The 17,638-nt window shown below is 41.6% G+C and overlaps 1 protein-coding gene across 6 annotated transcripts in view; it reads left to right on the top strand.

Moving 5' to 3' along the window:
• The window catches only part of phf3 (PHD finger protein 3), a 165,918-nt gene that overhangs the window by 51,248 nt on the left and 97,032 nt on the right, over positions 1 to 17,638 (top strand). For all 6 annotated transcript variants that reach the window (XM_060851968.1, XM_060851959.1, XM_060851986.1 and 3 more), the window contains 2 exons: positions 6,727 to 6,888; positions 13,031 to 15,251. In XM_060851968.1, the coding sequence (XP_060707951.1) occupies positions 6,783 to 6,888; positions 13,031 to 15,251 (2,327 nt within the window). In that variant the 5' untranslated portion in view covers positions 6,727 to 6,782. The remainder of the gene's footprint in view (positions 1 to 6,726; positions 6,889 to 13,030; positions 15,252 to 17,638) is intronic.

Here is a 17,638-nt window from a genome sequence, read left to right as displayed (position 1 = left end):
CTGGAATATATCTTTCCAGTGAGCCATGAACCATTTTCTTAAATGTCTGCCATTCATCTTCAATCTGTTTTGCTGCTGATCTCCTTCCTCAGCATACTTCAGCCAGATCTGCCATTATTCCTTTTTTAATATCCTTATTTAACCTTGGCATGGTTATTCCTGACTTGAGTTCCTCCCTCTCAAATTTTAGATTAGATTAGCTACAGAGTGGAAACAAGCCCTTCAGCCCAACAAGTCCACACCGACTCGCCGAAGCGCAACCCACCCATTCCCCTCCATTTACCCCTTTACCTAACACTACAGGCAATTTAGCATGGCCAATTCACCTGACCTGCACATCTTTGGACTGTGGGAGGAAACCGGAGCACCCGGAGGAAACCCATGCAGACACTAGGAGAATGTGCAAACTCCGCACAAGTCAGTCGCCTGGTGCTGTGAGGCAGTAGTGCTAACCACTGTGTCACCATGCCGCCCCAAATTGAATGCTAAATTCTACCGGGCTGCGGCCTCTGTTACTGAGGGATTCTTTAACTCTGACATCGTGGAGTAAAGTGGCTTCATTATACATTGCCTGATTCCTGTTGTTCCACAACATATTGTACAAGTGAATTGACTCAAATTCTTCCGCATGCCTTCCTTTGTCAATCTGGCTATCCCAATCTGCATGAAGATTCAAGTTACCTGCTGAGTGTCCTGAATTATTATAAGACCTCATTGTTCTTGATTTAGTCTCTGACCCAAGTTTCGTCACAGTTAGAGGCCTATGGACTGCTTCCAATGTTGTCTTCCCCTTTTCATTTCTTACTTCCACCCATTCATCTGACTCAAGATTGTTTGATGGAGGGTAGAACCCAGATGGTTTGTTTGCCTTAAAAGGAAGGATATGGAATGTGGAGGAGAAATTAAACATCAAATTTCATGAAGAAATGGCAAAAGGCTAGTGCTAATGGTTGCAGTAAGAAGACCAGCCATTCATTCAGAGAGTGTGTGCATGTTTCCAAATGCATTGTTGCTGCATTGTTTCTCTGGGCTGATTCCTTGACCATGAGATTTATTGTTCTTTTAAGGTATGGATGGTGGATTGGCAGTGTTAGTTTTCCTGAGAACATAGCTTATGAATGATAGGAATAATATTGTTATGGATGGCAAGAACATTGAAAGTTTGAGTTCAGGCTAGAAGGCATCAAAACATTCACTACTTTATCATCTTAAAAAGAACTTTGTTAATATTTTTGATAAAAACCGAAAGAACTGCAGATGCTGTAAATCAGAAACAAAAAATAGAAATTGCTGGGAAAGCTCAGCCAGTCTAGCAGCATCTATGAAGAGAAAGCAGAGTTAAAAGTTCAGGATGAGTGACTCTCCCTCAGAACTTATAGTAGCTATCTGCAAAGATAGATGTTGGCTGCAAAACAAGGTGGTGTGTTGAAATGCAAGTGTTCCGCAATGTGATCACCTTTTTGATGCTGCATTTCCCCAATGTAGAAGAGGCCACATTGTGAGTAGCAAATGTAATAGACTAGATTGTGTGAAGTGTTTGGGCTCTTGGATACTTAGGGAAGCAAGTTAGAAGACGCCAGGTTTTCCCTTAAGCATCGAAGGCTGAGGGGTGACCTCATGGAAGTTTATAAAATCATGAGGGGCATGGATAGGATAAATAGACAAGGTCTTTTCCCAGGACTAGGGGAGTCCAGAACTAGAGGGCATTTGTGGATGGCACGGTGGCACAGTGGTTAGCACTGCTGCCTTACAGCGCCAGAGATCCAGGTTCAATTCCCACTTCAGGTAACTGTCTGTGTGGAGTTTGCACATTCTCCCCGTGTATGCATGGGTTTCCTAAGGGTGCTCCGGTTTCCTCCTACAGTCCAAAAATGTGCAGGTTAGGTGAATTAGCCAGGTTAGGTGTAGGGGTATGGCTGGGTTTCTCTTCGGAGGGCCGGTGTGGACTTGTTGGGCCAAAGGGCCTGTTTCACACAATTTCACACTGTAAGGTAATCTAATCTAAACTCTAGGTTTAGGGTGAGAGGGGAAAGATATAAAAGGCACCTAAGGGGCAACTTTTTCATGGGAGGGTGGTGCATGTATGGAATGAGCTGCCAGAGGAAGTAGTGAAGGCTGGTACAAGTGTACATTTAAAGGTGGATGGGTATATGAATAGGCAGGGTTTAGAGGGATATGGGTCAAGTGCTGGCAAATGTGACCAGATTAGGTTGGAATAGCTGCTCGGCATGGGCCGAAGGGTCTGTTTCCATGCTGTGCATCTCTATGACTCTGACTCTGTAGCCCAGTAGGTTTATTTAAAATAACAAGCTTTTGGGGTGCTGCTCCTTCATCAGGTGAAGTGAAGGGAAGTGCACTGGTGTAAAATTAATAGATGGAGAGATAATTGCAAGATAATTCCAGGTAATTAAGAATGTCAAAAGATAGTACCAGGGCATCCCATCAAATCAGGTAGCGGGACCCTGTGTGAGAACCTCTGGTTACTTTGAGGGCATCTTGAAACTCATTGACCAAGGAACCCCTAGCTTCTGTTGCAACACTGCAGAATCTTACAAGTACTCAGCACCCGCAGACCAGTCGAACCAGGAACATTCCTCGTCACAAAGGATGTTTCAACACTGCACACCATGCATCCACCTCGATGACAGCTGCAACAGCGTCTGTACGCAACACTAACAACTGCTAATTTCCAGATGCCATCCTACTACTCATCCACTTTGTCCTCGACTACAATGCCTTCACTTTCAAACCACCTTTTCATCCAGACACATGGAACAGCCATGGGGACAAAATTTGCACCCTAATACATCAGCATTTTCATGTTCAAGCAAGACTTCTTGTTTGCACGGAACAACCAACCAACAATCAAAGTATACACAAGATACTTTGACATTGCCTTCCTTTGGACCTGGCGAGGAAACGCTGAAACAACTACATGATGATATCAACATATTTCACCCCACCATCAGACTTACCATGGACTGCTCTTCAGAATTGGTCTCATTCTTGAACACACACACACACCCCTCTGTCAAGGGCAGACACCTCAGTGCTTCACTCTATTGCAAGCCCATGGATAACCTCACAATACTTCGCTTCTCTAACTTCCATCCTAAACACATCAAAGAAGCCATCCCCTATGGACAAGCCTTGCATATATGCAGGGTCTGTTCAGCTGAGGAAGAATGCTGAAAGATTCTCTTAAAAAACGGGATACAATGCTCAACTCATTGATTGCCAGTTCCGATGTGCCACAATGAAAAACCACAATGATGACCTCTGAAGCCAGATACTGGACACAAGCAATAGAGTACGCTTGTCGTCCAGTACTTTTCTGGAAGGGAGAAACTACACTATGTTCTTCGCGGCCTTCAACAGATCATCGATGATGATGAACACCTCACCAAGGCCATCCCTGTGTTTCTGCTTCTTGTCTTCAAACAACCGCTGAACCTCAAACAAACCATAGTTCGCAGCAAACTGCTCAGCCTTCAGGAGAGCAACAACCACAACACCATTTAACCCTATCACAGCAACTGCTGCGAGACTTGCCAGATCATCGACATGGATACTACCATCATGTGGGAGCACCACCCATCACTTGCACAGTAGACACTCATGTGACTCAGCCAATGTTATCTACCTCATACGCTGCAGGAAAGAATGCCTCGAGTCATGATATATTGGCGACACTAAGACAACAACACGCAGCAATTGCCAGACAGGAGTGTTCCCTCCCAGACAGGAAACTCTTGAGTGGTCAAAGACATTCAATCTCTGATCTCTGGTTAAGCGTCCTCCAAGGCGGTCTTCAAGATACACCACAATGTGGGCCTGTGGAATTTATTGCCACGGAGCGCAGTGGATGCTGGGACGCTAAATGTCTTCAAGGCAGAGGTTGATAAATCCTTGAATCTCGCAAGGAATTAAGGAATACAGGGACAGTGCAGATAAGTGGCATTGAAATGCCCATCAGCCATGTTTGAATGGTGGAGTGGATTCGATGGGCCAAATGGCCTTACATCCACTCCTATTTCTTATGGTCTAAATGCAGAGTTGCCGAGCAGAAATTGATTGCTAAGTGCCCTACCCATGAAGACAGCCTCAACAGTGATGTTGGGTTAATGTCAAGCTTCAAGTAACCTCACCATACTGTTTTGTGTTTGTAAAATTTTCCTTATTGTTCTGTTCTGACATAGTCATCTTGATAACTTATGATCTCTCTACCTTAAGTAATGCAAAACCATACAAACTAGTTGTCCCTTTACTTAGGCCTTTGTCATGTGGCTCTTATACCTATCACGTTATTCCAACCATTTGGCTTGATCCTAAAACCATTTAATTTTCGATTTTTTTTCTGTCCTCTCTCTCTGCCTCAATTAATTGGATCATAGGTCACCCCTTCACTTGCTATTGAGCTGTTCACAGTTTTGTTCATCTGCAAAGACTTGTTATTTAACCTGTCAACTCTTTACTCACACCACTTGTACCATCTTTTGACATTCTTAATTGTCTGAAATTATCATGCAGTTATCTCTCTGCCGTAAAATCTGTGCTTTTGCACTTCCCTCCACTTCACCTAATGAAGGCACAGCACGCCGAGAGCTTGTGATTTCAAATATACCTGTGGACTGTTATCTGGTAAGGTAAAAACAATGACTGCAGATGCTGGAAACCAGATTCTGGATCAGTGGTGCTGGAAGAGCACAGCAGTTCAAGCAGCATCCAACGACGTTTCGGGCAAAGGCCCTGTTATCTGGTGTCATGTGACTTCTGACTTTCTCCTTCCCAGTCCAGCACTGGCACCTCCACAGTGACCAAGGAGGATGTAATCAGCCCCCACTCACCAGGCCTTGTTGTCACATAGTCTGCTATTATACGCAGCCCATTGTTAGCCACTAATCTCCCCAGAAATAGCTAATCACCCTCCTAGCCAGATAGTTATCCACTCCTTTGTCTGTCCAACTGCTCTTTTCTCTCTTTGGGCTCTATCCCACCTATCATTTACTCCTCACCCCTTCCCCACTCTATCTTCTGCATATAAACCAACATTTTCTGAGCTACCATCAGTTCTGATTTTTCTCCGCAGATGCTTTTAGTCATGCTGACCTTTTCCAGCAATTTATGTTAATATTTTTGAGCTTTGTCATAAAATTCTGGTGAGAAATATACGCTTGTCCAGTAAGTCTTTTGTTGTTTACCAGGGAAATATCAAGTGCATTCCTTGTGTTTCATGTCTTATTGTAAACTATTTATTGCCTCCATGATTTGTTCTTCATTATATTTAGTATTGACACTGCAATGGAGAGGGTTAAGACTAAAGGGAATCTGCTGTCCTTTAATTCCTGAGTGTTATAATTGAAAATGTTTGCACTTTTTCTGGTATATCTGTGTGCAGCTGTATTTATATGTGCATGATATCTGCTTCCAGACTCCGTGCATATTGCAATGCTCCAGCAATGTGATTTTTTTCAGAAATGCTATCATAGCATCTTGTATAGAACTTATTACTTTTCCATCTTGAAGTTTACCTTCTTGCTATGTATTCTTGCTATTAAACAGAAATGGGAATATTGCAAAGACATTGCTAATTGCCAGATCTCCAGTGATATTGTTTGTTTGTTAAACCAAGACCAAATATAGTCAACAGGTGAACTGGGGCTAGAGTCATAGAACTCAGAAGAGGCCCTTGGCTCATTAAATCTGCACAGATACCAAGTAGTTTAGGCAATAGAGATTAGATTATTGGAGGAGGCTTGAGAAGACAATTGAAGTAGGGTATGCAATGTAATATCGGCTTTATTTTAATATCACATTTTGTTACTTTGTTCATTTAATTATATTTACAAATGAAAGTACTAAGTGGTGCCACACAAATCCTCTTTATCCATGGGTTATAGGTGCCAAGACTACTTGTGGGTAACAGATACTGTTCCTATATGCTCTCATGTATCGTAAAAGATCATGCAATCAGACTACGTGAGCCAATTAGGGAAAAAAGGTACCTGGCAAGTATGTGGATCCGTGAACATCATGTTAGTGAATAATGAGGCTGAAGTGTATTGGAAGCAGTAGAACTGGTTAGTGTGCAGATCTTTGCAGTGCATGCTGAGGAGATGGGACCTATAAAACATGCTTAATATTGGTGGCAGGAGGATGGAATTATTGAGAGTTCACATATGCAGTTGCTGTTACAGATTTTACAGGAATTTGTAATGGTAAATTTGATAAGAGTCACTTTGATCTTTTCCAATGCTTTATAGCCAGGATGTGGAGGCACCGGTGTTGGATTGGTGTAGACTTAAGTCACAAGTCACATGACCTGATGTTGTGTGACTTATGAATTAATGGGCAGAAAATGCATTCAGATGTCATGTTTCACATATGTATGGCTCCCTTTTAAAAAAATGGATAGGCATTTTGCAACAATTCATTAGACTGCAACTTTTAAAAGCAGAAAACTGTGGCATTTCAGGATATTTAATTGGCATTCCTCTAGATGAGGTAATAGGACATTTCGTGTGAGTTATAAAGTAGTCTTCTGTGTTTCTTGTGCAATAAGGTGCTGAATAGTTGATATGTACTGATGCTATTATATTGTCTGTCATCAGATCCCTATTGTTAATTGTGAATTCAGAATACAGAAGTTCAAGGTTTGGGAAGAGTTTTGTATCCATTACTGCAGTATATATCACATGAGATTTTCTCCTGTTTTTATTTTTCTAGTTGCTGAACTTGAATTCACTGATGAAAGCGACATAAAGGAAAGTGACCTTGATACTATGGAGGAAGAAGATTTATCAGAATTAACTAGCAGAAAAAATAAGAGTAAATCTCAAAAATCACCTGTGCAGTCACCTCGAAAATCTCCTCGTTTATTGGCCCAGGGTAAGAAACCATAAAATATTTTTCTGGGTTTTCAAGTTGACTAACCTTCTTATTTACACCTTTTTTGGGGATTTTTAAGCCAAGTGCAACATCTGTAACAGTTTCAGTTGAGATAAATGTTCAAAATCATAAATTGAACACTTTTTAGTATTTTAGCATTTAGAGTTTGCAAATGGAAATCTGAAATAAAAACAGAAAATTCCAGAATTATTCAGACAGGGCAGCAGAGTTAACATTTCAAATTGGCCAATTACTCATGCCCCAACTTCTAGAACTTGCTTAAATTTCTGTTTTCAAGTCTTCAGTTTTATTTAAAACTCCTCTCAGCAATATTCCATCTACATTTCTTTTTTGCTTTCTCTGTTCCGTGAGATGTTTGGAAATGATTTTATGTAGAACATTTCTTATGCAAAGAGATCTGTTTTTGACCTGTTTGAGCTTTATGAGTAATTTTTTGTTTCTTAATATTCACTTATGGGGTGTAGACATTTTAATGCCTATCTGCAGTTACTCATGAGAAGGTCATGATTTGGAGATGCCGGTGTTGGACTGGGGTGTACAAAGTTAAAAATCACACACCAACAGGTTATAGTCCAACAGGTTTATTTGGAAGCACACTAGCTTTCAGAGTGACGCTCCTTCATCAGGTGTTAGTTAGTGAGCTGCCTCCTTGAGACACACAGTACAGTTAGGGTAGGAATTCCAGGAGTTTGACCCAGGGACATTGAAGAAATGACAATATATCTCCAAGTCAGGATGGTGAGTGGTTGCAAGGGAACTTGCAGATGGTGATGTTTCTATGTATCTGTTTACCTCCTTTCTAGATAGAAGAGCTCGTGGGTTTGGAAGATCCTATCTAAGGATGTTTAGTGAATTTCTGCAGTGTCTTGCCAATAGTACACATTACTGCTCCTGAGCATTGTTGTTGGAGTGACTGAATGTTTGTAGGTATAGTGCTAGTCAAGCAGGCTGTTTAGCCCGAATGGTATCGCTGTAGCTGCTGTATACGGTGAGACCTGTTTAATTTCTGGTCTTTGATAACCCCAGGATGTTGATAGTGGGCAATTCGGTGTTGGTACTGCCATTGAATGTCAGTGGTTAATTGTCTCTTACTGGATATGGTCATTGCCTGGCATTTGTGTGCCGTCAATGTTACTTGTTACTTTTCAAACTAAGCCTGGATATTGTCCAGATACTGCTTCGGTATCCGAGGAGTTGTGAATGGTGGTAGACATTTCGCATTACCAGCAAATAGACCCACTTCTGACCTTATGATGGAGGAATGGTCATTGAAGCAGCTGGAGGTGGTTTACCCTAGGACACTTTACTGAGATGACCGATCTCCAGCACTCTCAACCATCTTCCTAGGTATAACTCCAACCATTGGATAGTTTCCCAATTACCATTGACCCCAGTTTTGTTCGGGCTCCTTGATATTGTACTTGACCAATTGTGGCATTGAAACTAAGGTCAGCCACTCTCACCTCGTCTTGATAATTCAGCTCTTTAGTTTTTCTTTGAATCAAGGCTGTAATGAGGTCCAGAGCTGAGTGACCCTGTCAAAACCCAAACTGGGCATTGATGAGCAGGTGCTGCTTGATAGCACTATTGATGACACTTTCACTGATGATCAAGATTTGACTGATGAGGTGGTAATTGACTGGATTGGATTTGTTCTTTTCTTTTATGTACAGGACATATGTCAGATAGATGCCATTGTTGTAGCTGTGCTAGACTAGCTTGACCAGGTCTGTGGTAAGTCCTGGAGCACAAGTCTTCAGTACTATTGCCAGAATGTTGTTGGGGCCTATAGACTTTGCAGTGTCCTGTACCTCCAGCCATTATTCATATCATGTCAAATGAATTGAACTGGCTAAAGACTGGCATCTGTGATCCTGGGGACCTCTGGAGTAAGCCAAGGTGGATTATCCACTTGGCACTTATGGTTGAAGATGGTTGCTAATGCTTCAGCCTTATCTTTTGCACTGAAATGCTGGGCTGTCTTATCATTGATGTTGGGAATAATTGTGGAGCAGCCTCCTTCAAATAGTTGTCTACTTGTCCACTACTGTTCACGACTGGTTGTGGCATGACTGCAGAGCTTGGATCTAAGCAACTGCTTATAAGCTGGAAGGAGAAACAAAATGTGGTGATCTGATTTTCCAAAGTGTGGGTAGGTGATGGACGATTGGCATCTTTGGTGGTTGTGTAGCAGTGGTCTAGCATGGTTGGTCATTTGGTAGGGCAGGAGATGTGTTTAGTGGTACTTTGGCTGCACTCAAAGGATGGGGGAAGGTTCCAATGCTTTTTGTCATTTCCATACATGATTTGGCTGTGAACCTAGGAGGTATAGTTAGTACATTTGCAGATAACAACATTGGAGATGCAGTGGGCTACAAAGAAGGTTAACTTCAAAGTACAATGGGATTTTGATCTGTTGAGCCAATGGGCTGAGGAATGGTAGATGGAGTTTAATTTAGATAAATGTGAGGTGCTGCATTTTAGAAAGGCAAATAAGAGCAGGATAATTAAGGTTCTGGGGACCAACAAAGAGACCTTAAAGTGCAGGTTCATGGTTCCTTGAAGGTCTAATCACAAGTAAATAGAACAGTGAAGACGACGTTTGGTATGCTTTTCTTTTATTGGTCAGAGTATTGAGTATAGGAGTTGGGAGATCATATTGTGGCTGGAGAGGACACTTTTGTGTGCAGATCTGGTCTTCCTCCTATAAGAAGGATGTTGTGAAACTTGAAAGAATTCCAAAAAGATTTACAAGAATGTTGCCAGGGTTGAAGGGTTTGAGCTATAGGGAGAGGCTGAATAGGCTGGGGTTGTTTTCCCTGGATTGTTGGAGGCTGAGGGGTGACCTTTATGGAGGTTTATAAAATCATGAGGGGCATGGATTGGGTAAACAGGCAAGGTCTTATCCGTACAGTTGGGAAGTCCAGAACTAGAGGGCATAGGTTTAGGGTGAGAGGGGAAGGATTTAAAAGGGACCAAAGGGGCAACTTTTTCACACAAATAGTGGTGTGTGTATGAAATGAGCTGCCAGAGGAGGCTAGTAAATTACAGCATTTAAAAGGAATGTGGATGGGTACATAGTGGGCGGCACGGTGGCACAGTGGTTAGCACTGCTGCCTCACAGCGCCAGAGACCTGGGTTCAATTCCCGACTCAGGCGACTGACTGTGTGGAGTTTGCACGTTCTCCCCGTGTCTGCATGGGTTTCCTCCAGGTGCTCTGGTTTCCTCCCACAGTCCAAAGATGTGCAGGTCAGGTGAATTGGCCATGCTAAATTGCCCATAGTGTTAGGTAAGGGGTAAATGTAGGGGTATGGGTGGGTTGCGCTTCGGCAGGTCAGTGTGGACTTGTTGGGCCGAAGGGCCTGTTTCCACACTGTAAGTAATCTAATCTAATAAATAAGAAATGTTTGGAAGGATATGGACCAAGTGGTGGTAAATGTGACATCTGATCGGCATAGCCGATTTGAACTGAAGGATCTGTTTCCATGTTGTACATCCCTGTGACTCTATGTGGTTATGGGATCTTTTAAACTCTATCACTTGCTGCTTACGTTTTTTTGGCATGCATTTAGTCTTGTTTGTAGCTTCACCAAGTTAACACATCATTTTTAGGTATGCTTGCTGCTGCTCCTTGCCTGTCCTTCTGCACTCTTCATTGAGCCAGGATTGGTTCCTCTGCCTTGATGGTAATGGTAGAATGGGGATATGTCAGGCCACGAGTTTGCAGATTCTGCTAGTGTGTGATTCTAATGTTGCAGATGGCTCGCAGTGCCTGACAAATTCCCAGTCTTGAGTTGGTAGACCTGTTTAAAGTCTATCCCATTTGTCAAGGGTATAGTACCACTCAATACAGTCCAAAGTATTATCAATGTGTGAAGGTGGAACTCTGTCTCCACAGACTGTATGGTGGTCCCTCTTCGAAACACTGTCATGGGCAGGTGCATCTGTGACAGGTAGATTTGTGAGAATAAAGTCAAGTATGCTTTTCCCTTTGTTGTTTTCCTCACCATGTGCTGCAGACCAGGACAAGTGGCAAAGTCCTTTAGATCATGAGTAGCTTGATCAGTGGTAGTGCCACCGAGCCATTCTGAATGGACGTTGAAACCCCTACCAAGAGTATATTCTGTTTGCTTGCCAACATCAGTGGTTCCTCCAAATATAAATCAACATGCGTGGTAATTAGTGGAACGTTTCCTTGCTCAACCTGGTGCCATGAGATGTTTCCAGTGGTATCTCACACATTATCTGGTAAGGTAGGATTCTGTTAGTGTGACTGTAAGGCTGTTGCTTGACTAGTCTGTGAGGTAGCTGTCCCAATTTTGGCACTGTCCTCCAGGATTTTGGGCGGTCGATAGGGCTGTTTTCGCTATGTAAAAATAAGGACTGCAGATGCTGGAATCACAGCAGGTCAGGCAGCATCCGGGGAGCAGGAAAATCGACGTTTCAGGCAAAAGCCCTTTATCAGGAATAGAGGCAGGGTGCCTGCAGAGTGGAGACTGCCTTGAGGAAGTTTTCCTCCTCTCTCTATAAGAATCTCAGTGAGTCTCCCTTTACTGCAACCCCCAGGTCATCTCCTCTGCCTCCTTTTCCCTTCTCCCAGTTCCAATCTGCCAGCTCAGCACTGCCCTCATGACCTGTCTTACCAACCTATCTTGCTTTCCACCTATCCACTCCACCCTCCTCTCTGACCTATCAGCTCCATCCCCACCCCCATTCACCTATTGTACTCTATGCTACTTTCTCCCCACCCCCACCCCCCTCTCATTTATCTCTCCACTCTGCAGGCATTCTGCCTCTCTTTCTGATGAAGGGCTTTTGCCCGAAACGTCGATTTTCTCAGATGCTGCCTGATCTGCTGTGCTTTTCCAGCACCACTCTAATCTAGACTCTTTTCTGTTGCTGATGTCAGTGCCAGATGGTTTGTTTTTTTGAGACTTTGTAGGGATTTTTACAACTGAATAGCTTGCTACGTCATCTCAGAGGGCAAATGAGAGTAAACCACACTGCTGTGGGTCTGGAGTCACATGTAGGCTAGACGACAGAGGGATGGCAGATTTCGTTTTGAAGGACATCAGTGAGCCAGATGGGCTTTTCATGGGTCACAAGATTGCAGATAATTATTGAATTCAAATTCCACCATCAGTATTGGTAGGATTCAGACTCAGGTTCTAAGAACATCACTTGAAATTTTGGATTAACAATCAGGTGATAATATCACTGAACCATCACCTCCCCGCTAATCCAATGGAATGTGCCCAAGTCTTGCTAGCCTTTTAGGCTATCGAATTTCAAAATTTACAAGCCTTCTGTTAATTTTGGGCACAATGAATTCTGCACCAATTTCAGTTATTTTCTCACCTCTTGAGGTCTATCATTGAAGCGGAATCTGTAGTTGCCTTGTTAGAAATGAGCATCCCAGCTGACTCTACTTCCTGTTTGTAACATTTCTATTGTTGCAATCAACTAATTAAGCTCACAATGATTATCAAAATTTTGAATCCCTTCTACACTGTGCAGCTCTTCTGTTCAGTGTATGAACTTAGTTATTTGGGAGAATCCTCAAGTGCAAATGTGTATGTTACAAAAATATTAAATACATGGTACTGTTGTATTTAAATAATTATATTGACTGATATAGTACTTGAATGTGTCTTTGATACAAGGGTTTACAATGAAACTCTGGTATGATTTTTTCAAGTTCGGATTTTTCAAGGGTTAATATTGATTTTAAAGTATCTGTTGTTTTATTAGTCATCGAGATCAGTTGATTTACAGATCCAAAAGAAGTTTGTTCATAATTCCAGAATTTGGAGCTTATAATTCTATTAGACTGCTTTTCTTTTAGTAAAATAAATGTAATTTCAACTAATTAATTTAATTCTGAAGTAAAATAACATTTCATTTCATAATATTTTGAGACATATTTAAATAGTTTGCTTGTTATGTCTGTTTATCTAGTTGTAAACTGGTTGACTTCCTGTGCTGCAAGATTAAACTTTATTTAATATTATAGACACTTCACATTTGTAATATTTTTGAACACCAATGCTATTTTAAACTGAAATGTGAAGGTTTTAAAAGCTCAAAATTGTGGGTAATGCTTCTTTCTTTCTTTTAAAGAACCAATTCGAAGTCTGCGCAACAGTACCTTAGCCAAGAGGCCCAGTCCAGCAAATGTAGCTCTTACAAAAAAGAAAGAACAGGTAAAATATGTCTCAGTTGGGGCAAGTTCAACAAAGCTGCCAGATCGGCATGAAAAACAAAGCCCACAAAAGCCTGGAGGAAAAAATAAACTGCAGCAACAGAATGTATCAGCAAGTGCACAAAGTACTGCCGAAACTCCTTGTGATTCTGTACAGTCTGAACCTGCAAATTCAAAAAACCTTGAATTGAAAATGGAAACTTGCGTTACACCCAAAAGTACACTTGAAATACCTTGTGGAAATATTAAACATAATGTAGTAGAATCATTGGGACAGAATGCATTTGAGACTGCGTCAGAACCGCACTGTTCTGGAGTGCCAATAATTGCTTTAGGGACAGAAGGAGTCCTTCAAGATGCAACAACAGAGAATGTAAACGATATCAGTTGCGCAAAGACGCAACCAGATGCATCAGTCAGCCAACATCCAATTGAGCCTGCTTTGGAATCACAGCACTCTGCAGAATTGTTACCTGAAACTGTTCAGGAGTGTATGGTAGAGAATGATGATGCACAACAACTCATGGACTGTAAAGATGAACACACAACAGACAGAGCCCAAAGTCCAGTTAAATCTGTGCTGGAAACGCAGTGCTCTACAGAATCATTAATTGGTGCATGTATTGATATGCCCAAAGATCCAGTCGGAGTGGATGCTGATCTTCATAAAAATGCATGTGCATTCCCTCAAGGAAATGTCAGTGGTGTTGGAGAGGAGTTAAAGCAGACTGTAGGGGAAGGACACAATGTAGAAATAAATAGAGTGAAAATTGTGGATAGTAACATTATTACTGAACACAAAGATAAGCCAGCTGAGTTGGATTCTGTTGTACCAAGCACTGAAACTACACCATCTATAAACAAGGTGGCAGACATTCTGCTAAAACAAGAAAATCTACAGCGGTCAGTGAATGAAGAATTACAGATATCCTCTGAACTAGATGCTTCTGTAAATTATGTAGAAGCAAAAGAAGACCTTAACGTGCTGCCAGATATAGGAACCGCATGTAATAATGCTAGCATTCTTATAAATGAGAACGTTTCAGATACTCCAGGATTAATTGAAGACTCTGGGAATATTAAGGCAATTCAACTTGAGATAGCTGTTTCTCCAAAGCTTGAAACTGTGGCACAAGAGGTCAAACCTGAAGTAGCAAGATCTGACTCTTCAAAAATAACTGCCAGTGATATCAGTGAATCTGAAAAAAATGATAACTCTCCTCATCATGTGGCATGTAAGAAGCAGAGTAATGTAACTGAGCAGGATAATTCAACTGAGCAGAATTTGGACCTCAGTAAGGAAGAAATGCAGGACCTTTCTAAACTTAAAGACCTCAAGGAAATTATTTCTGAAAAGCAGGTTGGTGCAATGGAATTCAAGAACCAGACTTCAAAACATGAGAAGTCAGTATTGAGTCCTCATCATAAACTTGTGCAAGATCCAAAACCTGAACAGAGTGAAAATACTTTTTACTCCAATAGGAAAAAAGCTAAGTTGGATATTCAGTCCTCTGAAGCACTTAAACAATCCAAGTCTCACAGTTTGACATTAGCCAGTAAAAGGAAAGCGGTTGACCAAGATGAACATCATCACAGGACTGCTAAATGCTTGAAAACACAGATTACACAAATTGCTAAATTGAAAATGGACCAAGAGCAAAAGCAAACAGCAAAAACACAGTCACCAAACAAGATTGTATCAGTGACCATGGCGGGGCAAAAGTTAAGGAAAACAATTCCGGCATCTAAGCATAATTCAAATTCGACTTTGAAGCTGAATGAAATACCAGCAAAGCAGGTGACTCGCTCTAGCCACAGACCTATCGCTTCAACGGCTAGAGTAGTTTCCCAACAGTTAGACAATATAAAGGAAAAAGACAAGGGAAAGATTATGGAACATTCTAATGAAGATGATAAAGACAAATTGAAAGTTAGAAAAAATGAGAAGAGTATTCTACCTAGGCAAAGACGAAGCAGCAAAAGTTTTTCATTGGATGAACCACCATTGTTTATTCCAGATAATTTACCTGTAGTAAAAAAGGATGAAACTGACATGGACCATTCCACCCCTGTTGCTACTTCAGATTTATGGGACCCCAAAAAACTGTGTGGATTTTGTAGGAAACCACACCACAGCAGGTGAGCTTCTGCATAACCAACACCCTCCAAATTGTCCTAGAGATCCATTTTCTTGGTTCTTAATACAAACTGTAAAGCGAAAGGAATTATATTGACATTTAAGGTATTTTGTCAAGTCTCTTGACAATTAAGGTGACAACTTGTTAAAGCTGCTTTATTTTGGGAGCTTTAAATGTGCTATGGTAGACTGCAATAATTTTACATTGCAGAGACCATAATAAGACTGTATAAGGAACAGGCTACGCTGTTGGCGCTTGAGCCTGCTCTGCTGTTCAGTAGGAATATGGCTGAACTGACATTGCTCATGTCCAATTTCCTGCATTGCTGTTATAGCCCTTGATTCCCATACTGATCAAGAAAGTCTCTAGCTAGACCCTAAGTGTACACAAGAGCTCCACCCCTACAGTTCTCTGGGGAAAGGGGTTTCAAAGAAGGTCAGCCTCTGAGAGAAAAAAATTCCCCCTCATCTCAGTCTTAACTTTGTACCCGGCTATTCCGAGATTCTGCCCTCTGGTCCTAAACTCTCCCGTGTAAGGAAACATCATCTCAGCATTTAACCCGTGAGGCTCCTTCAGAATCCTATTTGTTATTGGGCGGTACAGTGGCTCAGTACTTAGCACCATTGCATCCCAGCACCAGGGATCCAGGTTTAATTCCAGCCTTGGGCGGCTGTCTATGTGGATTTCTTCTTGTGGTCCAAATATGTGCAGACGAGATGATTTAGCCATTGAAAATGCAGAATTACAGGGATAGAATAGGGGTTGGGTCTAGGTGGGATGCTCTTAGGAGGGTCGGTGTGGACTTGATGACCTGCTTCCATACTAAAGGGATTCTTTGGTTCTGTGATTTTAATGAGAACACCTCTCATTCTTTAAAACTCCAGTGAGTAGTGTTGCTTATGAGACAATCCCTCCATGTCAGGATCATGATAGTGAATCTTCTCTGAACTACTTCCAAAGAATTGATATCTTCCCTTAAATAAGGCGACCAAACTGCTCTCAATTCTCCAGGTGTGGATCCAGCATCTTGTACAGTTTCAGTTTAGCTTCCCTACTTTATTACCCCAATCTAGTTATCTAAGGGCCAACATTTCATTAGCCTTGCTGATGACCTGCTGCACCTATGTATTTGCTTTGTGTTTTGTGCACAAGCACCCATTTGTGTTGCAGTTTTTCTCCACTTACGTGATACTGCTGTCCTGTTCTCTCTTCCAAAATGAACAAATTCACATTTCCTCACTTGACAACATTTTTCCCCGACTTACTTAACCTATTGGAATCTCTCTACAAATTATTATGTCTGTCATGCAATTTGTCTTTACACCTTATTGTTTTCTTTATTCATTCACAACATGAGGGTGTCACTGGCTAGCCTAGCATTTATTACCCATCCCTGATTACCCAGAATGCAGTTAAGAGTCAAGCACATTGAGTTACATGTAGGCAAGACCAGTAAGGATGTCAGTTTCCCTCCCTAAAAGGACTTAAGTAAATCTGATGGGTTTTTCCAAAAATTGACAACAGATCTCTGGTCATCATCAGATTCTTCATTCCAGATTTTTATTGAATTCAAATTTTGCCATATGCTGTGTCGGATTGAAACCTAGGTTCGCAGAACATTTCCTGGGCCTCTTGTTCAGTCAGTCGTCTAGCAATAATACACTAGGCCATCGCCTCCCAAGCATGACACTTATTTTGGTCATCTGGCCATTTGGCTGCAGTACTTTGACTTCCTTCCTCCATGTTATTAATATATGTTGTAAGCAGTCACGGTCCTAGCACTGATCCCTGTGGAACCCCATTCGTTGCAGATCCCCAAGATGAAAAAGTACCTTTCCTGCCCATTTAGCCAATTCTCTATTCACAACAATATGTTATTTCTAATACCATGGATTCTTAATCTTTTGTAAGATACCTTGTTGAGTCCTTTCTGGATGTCCAAATACAATCCATCCATTAGTTCCCCGCTATCCACTCTGGTTGAGACTTGCTCATAGAATCTCTAATAAATTAATCAGGCACAGTTTCCCTTTTATGAAGCCAAGCTGATTGTGCTTGGTTAGATTATGAATTTCCACATGTTCTGCTGTTATTCCTTTAGTAATTGGTTCTAACATTTCTCCAACAATGGATGATGCTCATCGACCTAAGGTTACCCACTTTTTGCTTCCCTGCCTTTTTGAATAAGAGTGTCACATTAGCAGTTTTCCAATCCTCTGGTACTTCTCAAGAATTCATTGATTCTTGGAAAACTGCAGCCAATGTATCTGCTGTTTCTATAGCTACTTCTTTTAGCGATCAGGGCCAGAGGACTTAATTGCCTTTAGTCCCTTAGTTTGTCTAATACTCATTCTGTAGTGATGGTGATGGTACTTAATTCTTCCCTGT

Source organism: Hemiscyllium ocellatum, chromosome 3 (genome assembly GCF_020745735.1).
Source record: "Hemiscyllium ocellatum isolate sHemOce1 chromosome 3, sHemOce1.pat.X.cur, whole genome shotgun sequence".
Lineage (NCBI taxonomy): Eukaryota > Metazoa > Chordata > Chondrichthyes > Orectolobiformes > Hemiscylliidae > Hemiscyllium > Hemiscyllium ocellatum.
Note: the sequence above shows the minus strand (reverse complement) of the source record. Positions and strands in the feature narration are given on the sequence as shown.